This window comes from Cyclopterus lumpus, chromosome 18 (genome assembly GCF_009769545.1).
Source record: "Cyclopterus lumpus isolate fCycLum1 chromosome 18, fCycLum1.pri, whole genome shotgun sequence".
NCBI classification, from domain to species: domain Eukaryota; kingdom Metazoa; phylum Chordata; class Actinopteri; order Perciformes; family Cyclopteridae; genus Cyclopterus; species Cyclopterus lumpus.
In genome coordinates, this window is record NC_046983.1 from 16,150,621 (window position 1) to 16,165,331 (window position 14,711).

At 45.4% G+C, this 14,711-nt stretch overlaps 3 protein-coding genes across 4 annotated transcripts in view; 2 read left to right on the plus strand and 1 right to left on the minus strand.

The window, feature by feature from the left end:
- Window positions 1–267: 267 nt before the first annotated feature.
- On the minus strand, window positions 268–11,015 carry zcchc4 (zinc finger, CCHC domain containing 4). The gene is made up of 13 exons (XM_034557500.1): window positions 10,832–11,015; window positions 10,623–10,738; window positions 10,440–10,522; window positions 10,089–10,361; window positions 8,782–8,862; window positions 3,466–3,538; window positions 3,243–3,393; window positions 2,883–2,983; window positions 2,489–2,610; window positions 1,804–1,879; window positions 1,673–1,724; window positions 1,436–1,580; window positions 268–1,343 (listed from the first exon to the last, which is right to left on the minus strand). Exons 1-13 carry the CDS (start codon window positions 10,923–10,925, stop codon window positions 1,235–1,237), a joined length of 1,476 nt encoding a protein of 491 aa, XP_034413391.1. The 5' UTR covers window positions 10,926–11,015; the 3' UTR covers window positions 268–1,234.
- On the plus strand, window positions 3,705–8,765 carry si:dkey-219e21.4 (tripartite motif-containing protein 14). The gene is made up of 7 exons (XM_034557501.1): window positions 3,705–3,815; window positions 4,184–4,381; window positions 7,132–7,227; window positions 7,305–7,541; window positions 7,620–7,645; window positions 7,728–7,858; window positions 8,117–8,765. The coding sequence occupies exons 2-7, from the start codon at window positions 4,193–4,195 to the stop codon at window positions 8,734–8,736; spliced, it is 1,299 nt and encodes a 432-aa protein (XP_034413392.1). The 5' UTR covers window positions 3,705–3,815; window positions 4,184–4,192; the 3' UTR covers window positions 8,737–8,765.
- Window positions 11,016–12,942: 1,927 nt separating the features above from the next.
- The window catches only part of ablim2 (actin binding LIM protein family, member 2), a 111,237-nt gene continuing 109,468 nt past the window's right edge, over window positions 12,943–14,711 (plus strand). For both annotated transcript variants that reach the window (XM_034557394.1, XM_034557396.1), the window contains exon 1: window positions 12,943–13,230. In XM_034557394.1, coding sequence (XP_034413285.1) covers window positions 13,218–13,230 — 13 coding nt within the window. In that variant the 5' untranslated portion in view covers window positions 12,943–13,217. The remainder of the gene's footprint in view (window positions 13,231–14,711) is intronic.

A 14,711-nucleotide genomic window follows, 5' to 3' on the forward strand; every position in this document is an offset into this window, starting at 1 on the left:
ACTGTTCTAGAAACATAACCAATAACAATAGGTTATCCTCAAACACCATGGGAGATGATAACCCAACGCTGCCACCATGTGGCCAAAGCTCACGATTCAGTTCAAACAGTTCTGGACATTTTGAATGCCATCTTTAATAAAAACTCCTGAAAAGCTGTCAAAGCAGCCTATTATTAATAATAATAACTGGTCTACAGTTTCTGTACAGGGCAACTTGTATGTAACATGGGATCACAGTGCAAAGAAAGCTGCCACTTTCAAACGTCATTCACTTGTTTAACTACACTTTAATAACTTTTTAGGGCTCACATTTTGAACACGCGACAAAACTTGTTACATTTCAGGTTAACATGTGATTCAAATGGGGTTTATTTGATCAAATAAAAGTCTTCATATTTTATATGAAGTGCAAGATGATGGAGCCTCCTTCCAGGTTCTAAAGCCCAGCGCCCCCCTAAAGCCGTAGACCCTGAACCCTCACCTGTTAACGTGGTGTGAATACAAACACCACTTTGCTGCATCATAACATGTACGTGTGTGTGTGTGTGTGTGAATTGATTTGAACGTCTTCAATTCAATTCAGTTTATTTTGTATAGCCGAGAATCACAAATGATCCTTTACAGGACTTTACAATCTGTATGCCACATCCTGTCCCGGGACCTCACCTCGGATCAGGCTCTTGTGTTACAATCATTTATTTACTCTTTTGTCAACACAGCTTCAGTGACTAAATTAAATGCTTTCATTCCTTTCCGTATGTAAACCTTAATGTTTCTACGTGCATTATGCCAGACTGAACACCCTGTTCATCTTCTTTTTACATCTCTCACTTCTATGCTTTTACTGGTAACATGTGTTTAATGATAAATGTTCTCAATTGTGGGTAATAACCCTGGGGCAAAGTCAGCAGAATTATGGAAAGTGTTCATAACGGGCCCAAAATGTCAGTCTTTGATTGGCTGGGGGGACAGACGCCTCCAGTGGTCCTAATGCTGCTGGACTTGTAACTAGGCAACTGGTTGTCACGTCAGACATGTTGTTTACGGCTTTTTTGGCTGGCACCAAAATCAATGAATGCACATTTGCTTTACGTTTCACTTTTATTTTCTTAAAATTAAAAAGGCTGCATTTCAATGAAAAAAGGCAAATTCTCCTTTTTAATTTGATACGACACTTGCCAACACTGTTTAGGATAGTATTTGAGTTCATACAAAATAACTCTTTGGTCTTTGGTCACTTGGTCACAGTCAGCTGCTTCGCTCTGCGAGCTGCTCCGGACTTCCTCTTAGCTTTAGGCTTCAACAGGAGACCACGGGGTCCTGGTTTGCCTCCTCTCTTGGCACTGGAGGAGCAAAACACAGAAGAACATTGAATCTTATTGTTGCAGTGACGGAGTCCAAAGACGGCGCCCAAACAGGAACAGGCTGAACTCACCTAAACCTGTGCGTGTCCTTGAGCGAGCACGCCTTGCGTTTGTGCTCCATGCTGCCGCAGTTGAAGCAGCCCTCCTGTCCTGGACTCTGACCACATGGGTGGTCTGGCAGGGCACAGCGGCCACAGCGCTGGCAGTGCCTCCAGGCTGAGGGAGAACAAAGAAGCGGGCACGTTAACAGGACACAAAAGATAAAGAAGTGGTGTGAAGACGTATCCGATGTGGAGACATGTACGTACATGGTTTCACACATTTCTCGCATGTGGAGCAGTGCTTCCACTCTCGGCCGTCCTGGAGACAGAAGCACAAGTTGGAACATGCGTCTTCATTGGAGACAACAGAACGTGGTGTTGAGGTTGTGCTTTTCTACCTTGGATGGACAGATGTTGCATTTGGCACAGTGCTTGTTGAGGGACACCACGAATCTCTGACACACGGAGCAAAATCTAAGAGGACGAGAAGAACCAACAAACAGGAGCTTGAACACGACTTCCATCAAGTGGGCTTCTTACAGCGAGTTACGTCTGTCAGACCGTACCAATGGGTTTGGGCAGTTTGCTTGTGTTATAAAAGCTGGATTAGTTTAATTAACACAAATGTGTCTCTACCAAATAAAATAATAAATAATAATAAATAAAAAGTGTCCATCAGCGCCAGCTGGTCATGCACGATACCTTTTAATATTGTTTGATTATTTTTTTTGTATCACAATTGAAAGTAATGGTCAAAGGATAAAAGATATGTTCCTAAAAGTGGATTCACGCAACCATCTGTCTTTAACTGGAATAATTCTATTTTGTCAAATACATTTCTGATGCTTTTACAGCTAAGATTGACGCCTCGCAGTTGTATGCCTCAGTTTTTAACACACACTCCTAACATTACCAACGATGTGTAATACGGATCTCTTATAGACCCAGATATGAACATAGTGAGACATTCTAGACGGGCCCTCTGGTGGACAGACACGGTTTCTGTTACCTCAAACACAAATGAGCTGCCATTCATCTGTCGACCTGTTCATCAATACAGATGATGATGGTGATGGTTTATACCTGTAGCCCTCGTCTTTGGGCAGGACGACGTCTCTGGGTGAGATGTTGGTGAAGAGTCTGACAGGAGTTTGCTTCCTGCCCGTCTTACCGTGTTTATACAAAGGATGGTTGTCATAGTCCACCTGGAAGCAAACAAAATACAGCCTTCATCGTTTATGGTCCACAAGGAACAATTGTGTCCCTTTAAAAGAAGCATTGTTACTATATAGTCGAATAACATTTAAAACAATCAACTAAAGAGATTCCTCAAAATACTTTGCTTAAGTGGATGACTGAGACAATCCACTACACTATCTCCTTTCCCTGCATTAGAGTGGGGGAGGTAGTAACAACATTTCTCTGCTAAGTGCGTCTGAATCAACCAACAGGGACAAGTGATGCCCTGGCAGTGTACCTGGTAGTCCAGCATGGTGCATGAGGGGAGACTCTCCAGGATACGAGGCTCAAAGAAATAGGGGAAGATCCACATCATGGGCATGTCCGTGTTACTGCAGTCTGCACACAACACCGGCATGTTAGCTTCAAACCCTGCAGCGCTAGTATTCATTCATTTGTTGTTACCAGGTCAACAAATAAATATCCCATGTTTCCAACCTGTTGTATTTAGTGTACAGTATTCACACTTCATTGTCATCTATGTTTTAAGCTGCCTTAATGCAACAATGATGTCTTCTTGTGGAGCCACAAAGATCAGAGCTGAAGATGAATGTCATTGAGATAGAGAAAAGATAAAGAAACACTCCACCGTGCTCACCAGAAGCCTGCAGCTTCCTCCATGTCTGTGAGATCAGAGAGAAGCTGTGGGCCAGAGGCTTCACCAGGCCACCGAACGGAGGGTCGGACACCATCACCGCCTTCTGGCCGTCGCACTCTGTGAGGAAGGCCTGCAGCGCTGCACCAGAGGCCTGACAGGAGAAGAGGCTTCATTACATGGAACTGCTCATCAAACATATGAAACACGTGAGTTTAACTCTTACCTCTCCATCAAAAAAGTGGTGGTTGAACATGTTGTAGTGACAGAATTCATCCTGGCTGTAGAACTGAGCGTATCTGGAACATTAAGAAAAAAGTATTTGTGTTACTCAGCCTGAAAGTTTCAACATTCAGACAACTGTCACATGACTTCTGCTTCCTTTGCAGCAGGCTGAGAACAACGGAGCAAGTTTGAACGTATCTGCTGCAAGTACACCAAGTTGGCAAACAGTGGATCCTGAAGTGTGTATCCAGGTAACGGAGGTGACTGCAGGCTAAAGCTTGTAGGACAGAACACACCCTCTGCACATTCATTACAAAAACACAGCGGAGACGCAGCGCCGAGAGACCTCAGGTAAGAAGGGCTAAAAGAGCACAATGGGACTGGATTACACACACAAGTAACCAGAGAACTTTCTGACCAACACATACTACTTTGCAGCTGTGCATGCATTATTATATGCCAACAATGAATTCTTAGCATACAGGAAGCTGTGAGATTGACTTTGTGTTTCAGTGGTTTGTGTTTAATAAGCAGAGAAGAGACCACGTCCTATACAGGGTTATTGAAAAAGGCTTGGCATGGATTTTAAAAAAGATTTCTCAAAAACCTGAATAACTGGTTTACTCTGCAAACACGGCTGAAGCGCATCAATAGACAGGAAACGCAAACGGGGGAACTCTGCTGGTAGAGGGTTGATATGGGCTTGTGGTTTTGTTCAGTCCTCAGAAATGGCAGAAGAAGAGGCGTTCTCTGCTGGTGAGGGTCAGTCAGCACGCGGTGGCCTTGCTGCGCCCTCTGCAGGCAGCCACGTGGTACTGAGCTTCACCCCACTGGACCCCAACAGCGATGGCGTTCAGCCTTTCCCACGTTCTCCAAAACTACAGAGGAAGATCGCCAATGCTGCACAGCCCACTCGGGTAAACATGCTTCTTCTTGACATTCCATCAAGCAGAAGAATAATAATTGATGAGATAATCTGTGCTCATGTTCGCCTTTCACGGATTACTTTAACTTTGGTTGCTTTCAGTACAACTTGCATTTGTTTCTGTATTTGTTGTTGTTTTCTTTCGTTGCCAAAACTATTAGTCAGTAAGTCAACCAACCAAGAATTCATAAGAAATTATTTAGAATTAAAGCTGCGAGCAGCATCGATCGGGCCCTCGACAATTCACGCCCGTCGAGGGTACTTGCTGGACGCCGGTTCGTGTGGCCGAGTGTCTTTGACTGTCGGACCAAGCGTCCATGAGTTACAGGTTTTTTTTCCTGATTTTTACAAATTAATATTTGCAGAGGGCACTATCAAACTCTAAATTAAAGTCAAAGCAAATGACAATACTGTTTTGGTAACTTTCAAGTCCAACTACATCAACATGGCACTGTAGGGAGTTGAACCCCATCACAGTAAACTGGGAGCTGCTTTTTGGACTGAAATTTTTAAGGATTAAAATCATATCATACAACTACATTTAAGACAGTATATGTGTGTGCTAAGTTTGGGTGTGTTTTGAGCATGTTTAGCCCCCCAAAACCTCTTTGCCTTCATGGCAAAGTGTCAATGTCACGGCAACAGCCTTGCACGAAGCAAGATTTTGAAAACCTTTAATCACCAAGGATTTTAGACCACTGACCACATTTGAAGCCTATCCGATGATATGCCTAGGAGGAATGGGCTAAATTATGAAAAGAATCACACCGAAATCAAAATGGCCGACTTCCGGTACAGTTTGGAGCATGGTCCCAAGAGACTTTCTTTTTCGTCTACATGTGTTCGTCTACATGTGTTACATATTCACAAGTTTTAGACATGTAGGCCAAACATAGCACTGGGGCTGCTTACAATAATATTTGTAAGGGGCGCTATGACTAGAATTCAAATTAACATATGGATGTGTTCAGTATGTCATGACCTGTGAGAAATATGGAGCAGATTACATAATGTATGGCCAAGTTAAAAAAAAATTCCATTTTCATGGCGAATGGTGTTCTTTGCGGTGACGCCCTACACACAGTTTTATATTTTTAAAATCCTTTCAGAACTTTTGACTACTAAGGTCTCAAAATCACACTGCCCGACGTTGGAATGAATCGGGTTTAAGCTCCAGGAGGAGTACACTGTTTTACAACTCGCCAAAGCGTGAGGAAAAGTTACAAAAATTGCCACTAGGTGGCGCTATGACTTGAATTCAAAATTATCATATAGATGTCTTCAGGGTCAGTATGTCATGCCATATAAAAAATATGGAGCAGATTAGATTATGTATGGCCAAGTTATAACAACTTACATTTTTATGGAAAATGGCGTAACTTTGAAAGATGTCCGAACGCACAAAGTTTTATATTTTTAAAATCCTTTGAAAACTTTTCATTGCCGAGGTCTCTAGTACACATAGCCAGATTTTGGAATGAATCGGGTTTAAGCTCTGGGAGGAGTTTGCAGTTTTGCGACGTCCAAAAAAGTGAAAAAAACGCGAAAAAAGGCTAAAAATGGCGATATTGAGAAATTCACTGCAGCGCCCCCTAATGTTCAAATATTACGAAAAAATCAGGGTAGGTTAAGGGATACAATGTGAACATATGCTAGTAATTTGGTGAGGATGGACAAAGTTATTTGGAAGTTATGGGTCTTTAAATATTAGGCCACGCCCCCTAGATGTTAATTGGCCTATATCTCCTGAACGTAACGTCATATCAACAATCTTTTCATAACCTCAGATGACATTGGACCTATAATGAAGCTCCGAACTTGAACGTGAAAATCGGAGCAAGGGTTTAGGAGAAAATGAAAAAAACGTGTTTTAAAAAAAATTCAAAATGGCGGAAAATCTAATTAGGCGCATTTTATGGACCCCCTGAACATATTTGTAGAGCAGGTCCAAGTGAACATGTGTAAAAAATTTCAAGTCAATCGGCCATTGCTGGAAAAAAGTATTAGCTTTTCCAACACAAGGGGGCGCCACCGAGCTAATTTTTTCCGAAACCCCAATCAGATAAGTATTTTCACCGATCCTGATATGTGTGGGAATTTTGAAGTATGCAACTTTAGGCCTAGACCCTCTTTTCCCCTTGCAAAGTGCCAGCATAAGAATAATAATAATAAACATAGCGAAAACAATAGGTCCTCGACCGACTACGTCAGGTCTCGGGCCCTAATAATAATAATAAACATAGCGAAAACAATAGGTCCTCGACCGACTACGTCGGGTCTCGGGCCCTAATAATAATAATAATAATAATAAACATAGCGAAAACAATAGGTCCTCGACCGACTACGTCGGGTCTCGGGCCCTAATAATATTGCATGTCATTTTTTAGGCGGATCCAGCTTCTCAAATGTGGAAATGTGCTCCTTTTCTTTGTCTTGCATGATAGTGAACTGGGTTTTGGACTGTTGGACAGACACAACGACACACTGGAACCTTGTGCTTTGGGAAATTAGAACGGACATTTTTGACCAAAACAATCAGCAGACAAAACTATGATTTTGATAACTGATGTTATGTCAAGTCATTTAGCAAGAGGACATGTCAAATAAATGTCTCCTGTTTTCTATCGCAGTAGACTGAAGAGCTTTGGGTTTCAGACAACCAGACATTTGAAAGGAAGCTTGAGGGAATTCTGAAAATGTTCAGTTTCATAAAGCAAAACTACATGCCATGTCACTCTGCAGGAGCAGCTGGTCAGCCGTCTGGAGAAGCTGCAGGCCGAGATGTCCAGGACTGGGGCTCACATCCAGTCCCTGAAGAAACGCAAGGCCAATCTCTCTGTAAGTTCCAGACAGAGGATCTCAATACACACACACACACACACGCACACACGCTCTCTCTGTGTTGCTCCCTGAAGAAGAGCACCGAGGGGATGAAGCAGCAGGTTCGAGAGGACTTCGAGAACATGCGATTCGTCCTGAAGCAGGACGAGCAGGCCGTCCAGGAATACCTGGAGCTGGACCTGAGGCAGACCCGAAGCAGACTGGACCAGGTTCTGAAGAACTGGAAACACCACCAGGACCAGGTCACCAAGAGCATCGGCAGCATCCAGAGAGCACTGAGCACCAGCCCGGCGGCGGAGGAAGACAGGAAGGTTTGCGCACTGACACGGTTTAAACAGCGCTGCAGCATTGTCCTCGGTTTTAATCTGTACTTCTTCTTCTTGTCTCAGCTCAAGGGTCAGTCTGACCATCTGAGGTAAAACACTGCACCATTAGACAAAGTCCTGTACAGCCCTGCTGCAGACCTCAGTCTCATTGTAATCTGTGGTCTCCCGCAGTCACAAGAAGCCGGATGCCTCTGAGAAGGATATCCGACTAAACGAAGAGCGTTTTGAAAGGCTCCTAAAAACATTGTCCTCCATCTCCAAGCAGCTGAAAGCTCAGCTTCAGAGGAAGGCTCTCCTGTTAGGTACCGACACCATCAATTCACCACGAGCTAACTCATTCACAGCAGCAGGGTTTGGTAGCGAGTCAAGTCTGGTTCAGTAGTGCAGGTTCAACAGTAAGTAAATCAGTCAGGTACCATGTGGGCTAGTAATCTATTACATCCTGCTGCTATGAAACATTCTCATTGTCTTGCAGGGACGCAAAGCTCAGACCAGTCACACTGAAGCAGGGCCAAAGGTCAAAGTGTCAACATATCTCACGATTCTCTATGTACTTTCAGATTCATCCCCCATGATGATAGACAGGCAGACTTGCAATAGCCAGATCGCAGTGACCTCAGAGGGGCGGGGCATGTCTTTCTCCAGCACCGCGCGCTCAACTCAAGAGCATCCCCTCCAATTTGACAAGGTGTGCTGCGCTCTGGGCTTGACTCCCATCACAGCCGGGCAGCGTTACTGGGAGGTGGATGTCCGCTGCTGCGCCGGGTGGGCTGTGGGCGCCGCCTACGGCAGCCTGGAAAGGAAGGGCCGAGACAAGGCCACCAAACTGGGCCGCAACAGGAACTCCTGGTGCGTGGAGCTACGCAGCGGCCATCTTTCTGCCTGGCACAATGACCGGCACGTGGCATGCCACGGCGTCGGGCAGACGCCGCCGGCTAAGGTGGGCGTGTGGGTGAGCTACGACAAGGGCCAGCTGGTGTTCTATGATGCAGACACCATGGCCACGCTGCAGAGGTTCTCAGCCGCTGTGATGCCGTTGTTCGACCGGTCTCATCACCAGTTCACGGAGCCTCTGTACCCTGCCTTACGCTTCCTGAGACCACCCGAGAACCAGATGTGGCCGAATCACCTGGAGCTCAGTCACAGCCCACACACAGTGATGGGATTCTCCTCCATGTAGTGGCTGTACAGTAGAGAACATCAAAGCAACAAGAGACAAACCCACCTGAAGTCAATGTCCAGCAGCAGGCTCTTCATTGGCTCATGTTTCTGCTCAAGGTTTCGCAACTTGATCAGCTCCTGAAGTCTGAAACAAACAACAACAACCATTATTAACAACCAGAGGACAAGGGTCGAGTTAAAAATAATCATTTCTTTTGAAGGCCATCCACTACACTGTGTTTAATGTTCTCAGTTCATTCAGTGAGTGCCTCAATGTTCTACTGAACCACTCAGAAGGTCTTTTGTTCCAGCAGCAGTTCCATTTTTTAGTTTTTTTAGAATTAGAATCCTTCTGATGGTCATGTTTTATGGGGCATCTTCTGGTTTTGTTTGTTCCTTGTAGTATGTTTGTCTGTTGTGCTCTGTATGAATTTTGGGTGGCAAATGAGTTTATATTAATAAAGTTTCCTAATCTAATGGAGTAAAACCTAAATAAAAGATTTCTAACAGTGCAAGTCATTACCATTTGGTCACTTGTGTATTTTCTCTAAAATGGTATCAAAGCTTCATTCAGAACGTCGACAAAGAAATTCTAAAGCAACATTTGAATGCTTGCTGCGCTGCAGTTTTGCATAAAATGTATGTATTTCTGCAGTTTTAGAGAAAGATCAGGCTACACAAATATTAGTTTGAGACTTTGTGTAGAATAATATTCCAGTGGTGTCTTTGTAGTAGAGATGTTTATCATTGGTTGGGGCGAGTGGGTCAAAAAGTGAAGATTGTAGGAATATAATGCACAAGGTTTGGCGTTTGTGGGAGTGGCTCTTCCCTCCTGTGTGATCGAAACATTTCACAACAACTCCAGGTGGTTGTAAAGTCCAAAATGTATTTAAAAATTCCCATTTTTATATAAGGAGATATTCTGCTTCTATCCACATCTGTTGGCATTTAGGCTCCCAGGTGTGCCACTCACAGAGGGAGCATGCACTTGTATTAACGGGCAGTCTAGTAGCCATCTAACTCATTAACGCAACAGTGCATTGTTCTAAAAGTGAAAGAATAATCATAATTCACAACCAGATGGTACGTAATAAGATGTAATAAGTGATGCAGTGGGGGGATTGGGGCTCGGCCCTGGGGGGGTGGTGATGCAGTGGGGGGATTGGGGCTCGGCCCTGGGGGGTGGTGATGCAGTGGGGGGATTGGGGCTCGGCCCTGGGGGGTGGTGATGCAGTGGGGGGATTGGGGCTCGGCCCTGGGGGGTGGTGATGCAGTGGGGGGATTGGGGCTCGGCCCTGGGGGGTGGTGATGCAGTGGGTGGCCCTGGGCTTGCAGTCACACTTTGAATAGATGCTTTGGGATCTCCCTCACCTGGGTGTGCCCACACACAGCACCTTTCTGTACCCCAGAGCAGCCAGGGTGTCCAGCAGGAAGTTGGCGCTGCGGTCGGTGAACAGGTACTGGGCGTGGCTCTTCTTGTTGTCCAGAGGCCGCAGCAGCACGCTGGGCCTCGCCAGCTGAGCCGCCGAGACGGCCGTGGTTCTGTGGGACGAGTGGGCCTCGTGCTCCGCCGGCAGGAGCAGAGTCTGACAGTCCTGACAGAACTTCTTCTCATCCGGACGGAGGGAGGCAAACCTTCTCAACCTGAGGGGCCATCACAGAGCTTTGACAGCATGTCCACAAGAGGCTCACAACCATTCACAAAGACAGCTGGGCTCTTACCTGCTGCAGGCCTCCTTCTGGCTCAACTGTTGTCTCTTCGACTGGTTCTCTGCTTCTCTGGCCAGAAGCCGGACCTCAGACACCTTCAAATGAATCAAAATGGAGTCGGTCGCACGTATTAGAAGATGTTACGTGTTAATAATAAAAGCATTTCATTTATATATAGCGCTTTTCGTGGCCTACCTTATCTTCCTCCCACTGGAAGAAGTTGCAGTCTTTCCGGTCTCTGCAGGCGGAGCAGGCATAAAACCTGCGGCCCTCCTTGAGTTTGCCAACTTTCTCAAAAAGCAAAGTGGGACCTGGCAAAACACGAGGAGACTCAGTGAGCTGCGAGGCGCCATCTTTACACACACACACACACACACACGTTAGTTTGGAGGACACGGACTGACCGTGCGGACAACATGGCGCCGCTCTGCCGTCCTCCGGGAGAACCACCTCGACCCCCAAGCCGTCGCTCACGTCCATGTTGGCAGAAGGCTGCATTCTCTAGTTACTGCCTCACTGTCTAACGCACGAGCTCAGCCGGAGCAACGGAAGACATGCCGTTTGTAGGAGTCGCGGAGAGTTGACGTCACGACCACGTGGTCGCAGTCAGAAACATGAGTGAATAAACGCATTTATTCTGCTGCGCATGACTGTCATCAACAACACTTCGCTCGTTTGTATTTGTTTGTAAGTAAAACTGCATTGTAATGTATATGTGTCTTTCATAGTACATTTCAACAAAGAAATAACAATATATATATATATATATATATATCATTTATGTTTATTTTAGAAGATAAATAGATGTGTGTGAAGTTTATCCATTAAACAAATCTGTAATAAAAGACACATTTAGATATAATGTCCTGTTAATATAAGTGATTGTGAAGATATATGAATTATATTCGAGATAGAAATAGAGAGCGAGCATTTATTAGTCCCCTCCCCAAATCATATCATCACAAAGAAATTAAGCAAATGATGAAGACACAGTCACCTCATTTAAGAACAGACTTAAGACTCCTAGACATGCTGCTATAGGCTTATAGGCTGCTGGGGGATGTTTTAGGATACACTGAGCACCTATCTTCCCTTGTCTACAGCTTGTCTACATAGACCAGACTTGTAGTCCACCAGCAGCTTGTCTACATAGACCAGACTTGTAGTCCACCAGCAGCTTGTCTACATAGACCAGACTTGTAGTCCACCAGCAGCTTGTCTACATAGACCAGACTTGTAGTCCACCAGCAGCTTGTCTACATAGACCAGACTTGTAGTCCACCATCAGCTTGTCTACATAGACCAGACTTGTAGTCCACCAGCAGCTTGTCTACATAGACCAGACTTGTAGTCCACCAGCAGCTTGTCTACATAGACCAGACTTGTAGTCCACCAGCAGCTTGTCTACATAGACCAGACTTGTAGTCCACCAGCAGCTTGTCTACATAGACCAGACTTGTAGTCCACCAGCAGCTTGTCTACATAGACCAGACTTGTAGTCCACCAGCAGCTTGTCTACATAGACCAGACTTGTAGTCCACCAGCAGCTTGTCTACATAGACCAGACTTGTAGTCCACCAGCAGCTTGTCTACATAGACCAGACTTGTAGTCCACCAGCAGCTTGTCTACATAGACCAGACTTGTAGTCCACCATCAGCTTGTCTACATAGACCAGACTTGTAGTCCACCAGCAGCTTGTCTACATAGACCAGACTTGTAGTCCACCAGCAGCTTGTCTACATAGACCAGACTTCCGTCCGCCGCCACCAGCGCAGGGCGCTGTCAGTCCGAGGATGCTCCGTGGAGCAGCCCACTGGATGCTGAAGAGAGACAAGACGCCCGCTGGTACCAACATCCACCGGAAAGATGGGATGTATTCCTTCAAAGTAAAAGCATCAAGGTTTAAATAAAGTAGGGGAATGGAACAAATGACATGGGATCATATTGGGTGTAAACTACCCAACGAAATTGCATTGAAGCACAGGCCTTCTTGCCTTAATAATGATCATTTTAATTCATCAGGAGGGAACTTGGAGCTGAACCACTACTCCTTTGTGTCGAAAGGAGTCAGCTGAGGTGGTTCGGACATCTAATTTGGATGCCTCTCATTAGAGGTTTTCCAGCCACGTCCATCTGGTAGGAGACCCGGGACACACTGACCTGGGAACGCCTCGGAATCCCCCAGAATGAGCTGGACAATGTTGCGGGAGAGAGGGAAGCCGGGGTCGGCCTGCTGTCACTGCCACCGACGAGATGATTAAGGGTGGGAATAATAAAGCATATCATACATTTTTAATGTTTCGTCATAATTGACTTGGTTTGACCAGAGAGGGAAACCAGTGGAATTCCAGATGTGATTACTTTAACAGAAATACATTGACATGCTCCAGATGTTTCTGCACCGCAGCACACAGTATCCTGAAACAACCCAGGACCTCTCTAATCCAGATCGCAGACTTTTATTTTGATATTCTACACCGGAAGTCTCCCTCGCTCTTCGATGCAGCTCGACTGTAGCCGTGTTCGTCCGGTGCGCCCACACCCAACCTGCGCTGTGTGGAGCGAGGCAGCGCAGCCCTGCAGTGTATGCGGGACATTGTCTTCTCAGTGCGGCTGTTTGGGGACATCTCTGCGGCATCAGCAGCGAGGGAGCGCCGGGCTCTCTGCAGCACTCCCGTGGAAACATCCGCCTCCATTCATTGTGCTGCATCACCCATGCAGGCTGCTGTCAGTGTGGCCAGGGGCTTGTTTGCTGAGCATCATCTGACTGGAGACGTCTGACTGGCACCATGAGCAGCACTGGTAAGACCATCTTTTACATTGTAGATTGCACAGGCTCACAGGCTTCCGTCGTGCACGCAAGGCCCATTCTTATCAATAGCCCAAGGAACTGTCCCAATAACAATAACGTGTAATATTCCTAATGTGGCTGGTTGAATATCCGGCTGAGTCTGTGGTAGCTCTGTCCTCATCTACACCATTTCACACCTGCGTTGGCAGCTCCAAAGTATTCCTCAGTGTAAAATGTGTATATGATGCATTTACAATGTGTTACAATTGATCTCGTTGTCCTGTCTGCTAATGAATGCAGCAGCATCAGGGTGCACCCAGTGGTGCTACAGCTAACACGGAGGCTGTCTGATCTTAACACACTGTTGTGTGTGTCCCAGTGAAAATGAATGTCATGCCCCATTATGGCTCTTGACTCCTGGTGCTGCTGTCACACCTCGCTTCTTCCCTGAGGAGGTTTGGAGAAATGTAACACAAGGGTGGTCCTCATTTGAAGCCTGTCAACAGTCAAGTCCTGCAGCAACAGCTCTGCATAGAACAAACATGCTCTACATGCAAATAGCATGTAGTTAAAGGTAGTGTCGGTAAGCTTCAAGAAAAATATTGCTGATATTTGTGTTGACATTCTAATTACATCCTGACAGCAATCAAAGAATCAAATGCTCTGGGGAAAAGGTAAAAAGAACATTAATCTGTGGCCGTCGGAGGACTGTCATATGCTCGTCCAATCATTTCATTCCGCCTGATGATCCGACGGGCTGCTCGCTATGTGATTAGTGGCAGTAGTCATGTTTAAGGTTATAGTGATCATTTTGGGGGAGTGGCTTGGAGGCCTGAAGGGTTGTCAGTGTTGACAACATGGCGACTTTCATTTCAAATGAAAACCTCTTTGGAGCTAGTGCTACTTTCAGTGGAAACGAGTTGACAACACTGAGCTGGGTCATCGTTGTACAGCGTACTCTCGCTACTCTCTCAAGATGAACAACCTGAGCTTTAACGCTGGAGCCAACATAGAACATGAGCTCCCCAACTTTTGAATATCAAAGATCTTTTTCAGTTTGGGGTTTAGTTGTGATTAAAATGTCCTCTAAGATGTCAATAGGTCAATGTAATAATGTCAAAGGATACAAACTAAACTCTCGATGAAGGTGAAACTAAATGGTCAAATGGCTAAAGGAGGGATAATTATGTGGGTCCATGAATAAAGTCACTTAATAAAAAGGAGCTGCATGTCAGAAAAGCAGACATTCAGATTTATTACAAGAAAAGCGTGAAGTTTGTACTTCTTCGCCAGTTACGTAACAAGCATAATCATGGAGTCGTTGTGACCTCACGTCTCATAGGGTCCATTGGACCTGGCTGTTTCTGATGCCCTCCTTCTCTCTACCTTCTTCTGTTTCATGGATTGTGGAGGTCTGGATCGTGGTCCATGCCTACTACTCATTATTCATACATTGTCATATTCATGTAATGTGTTTATGTAACTCTGTAAC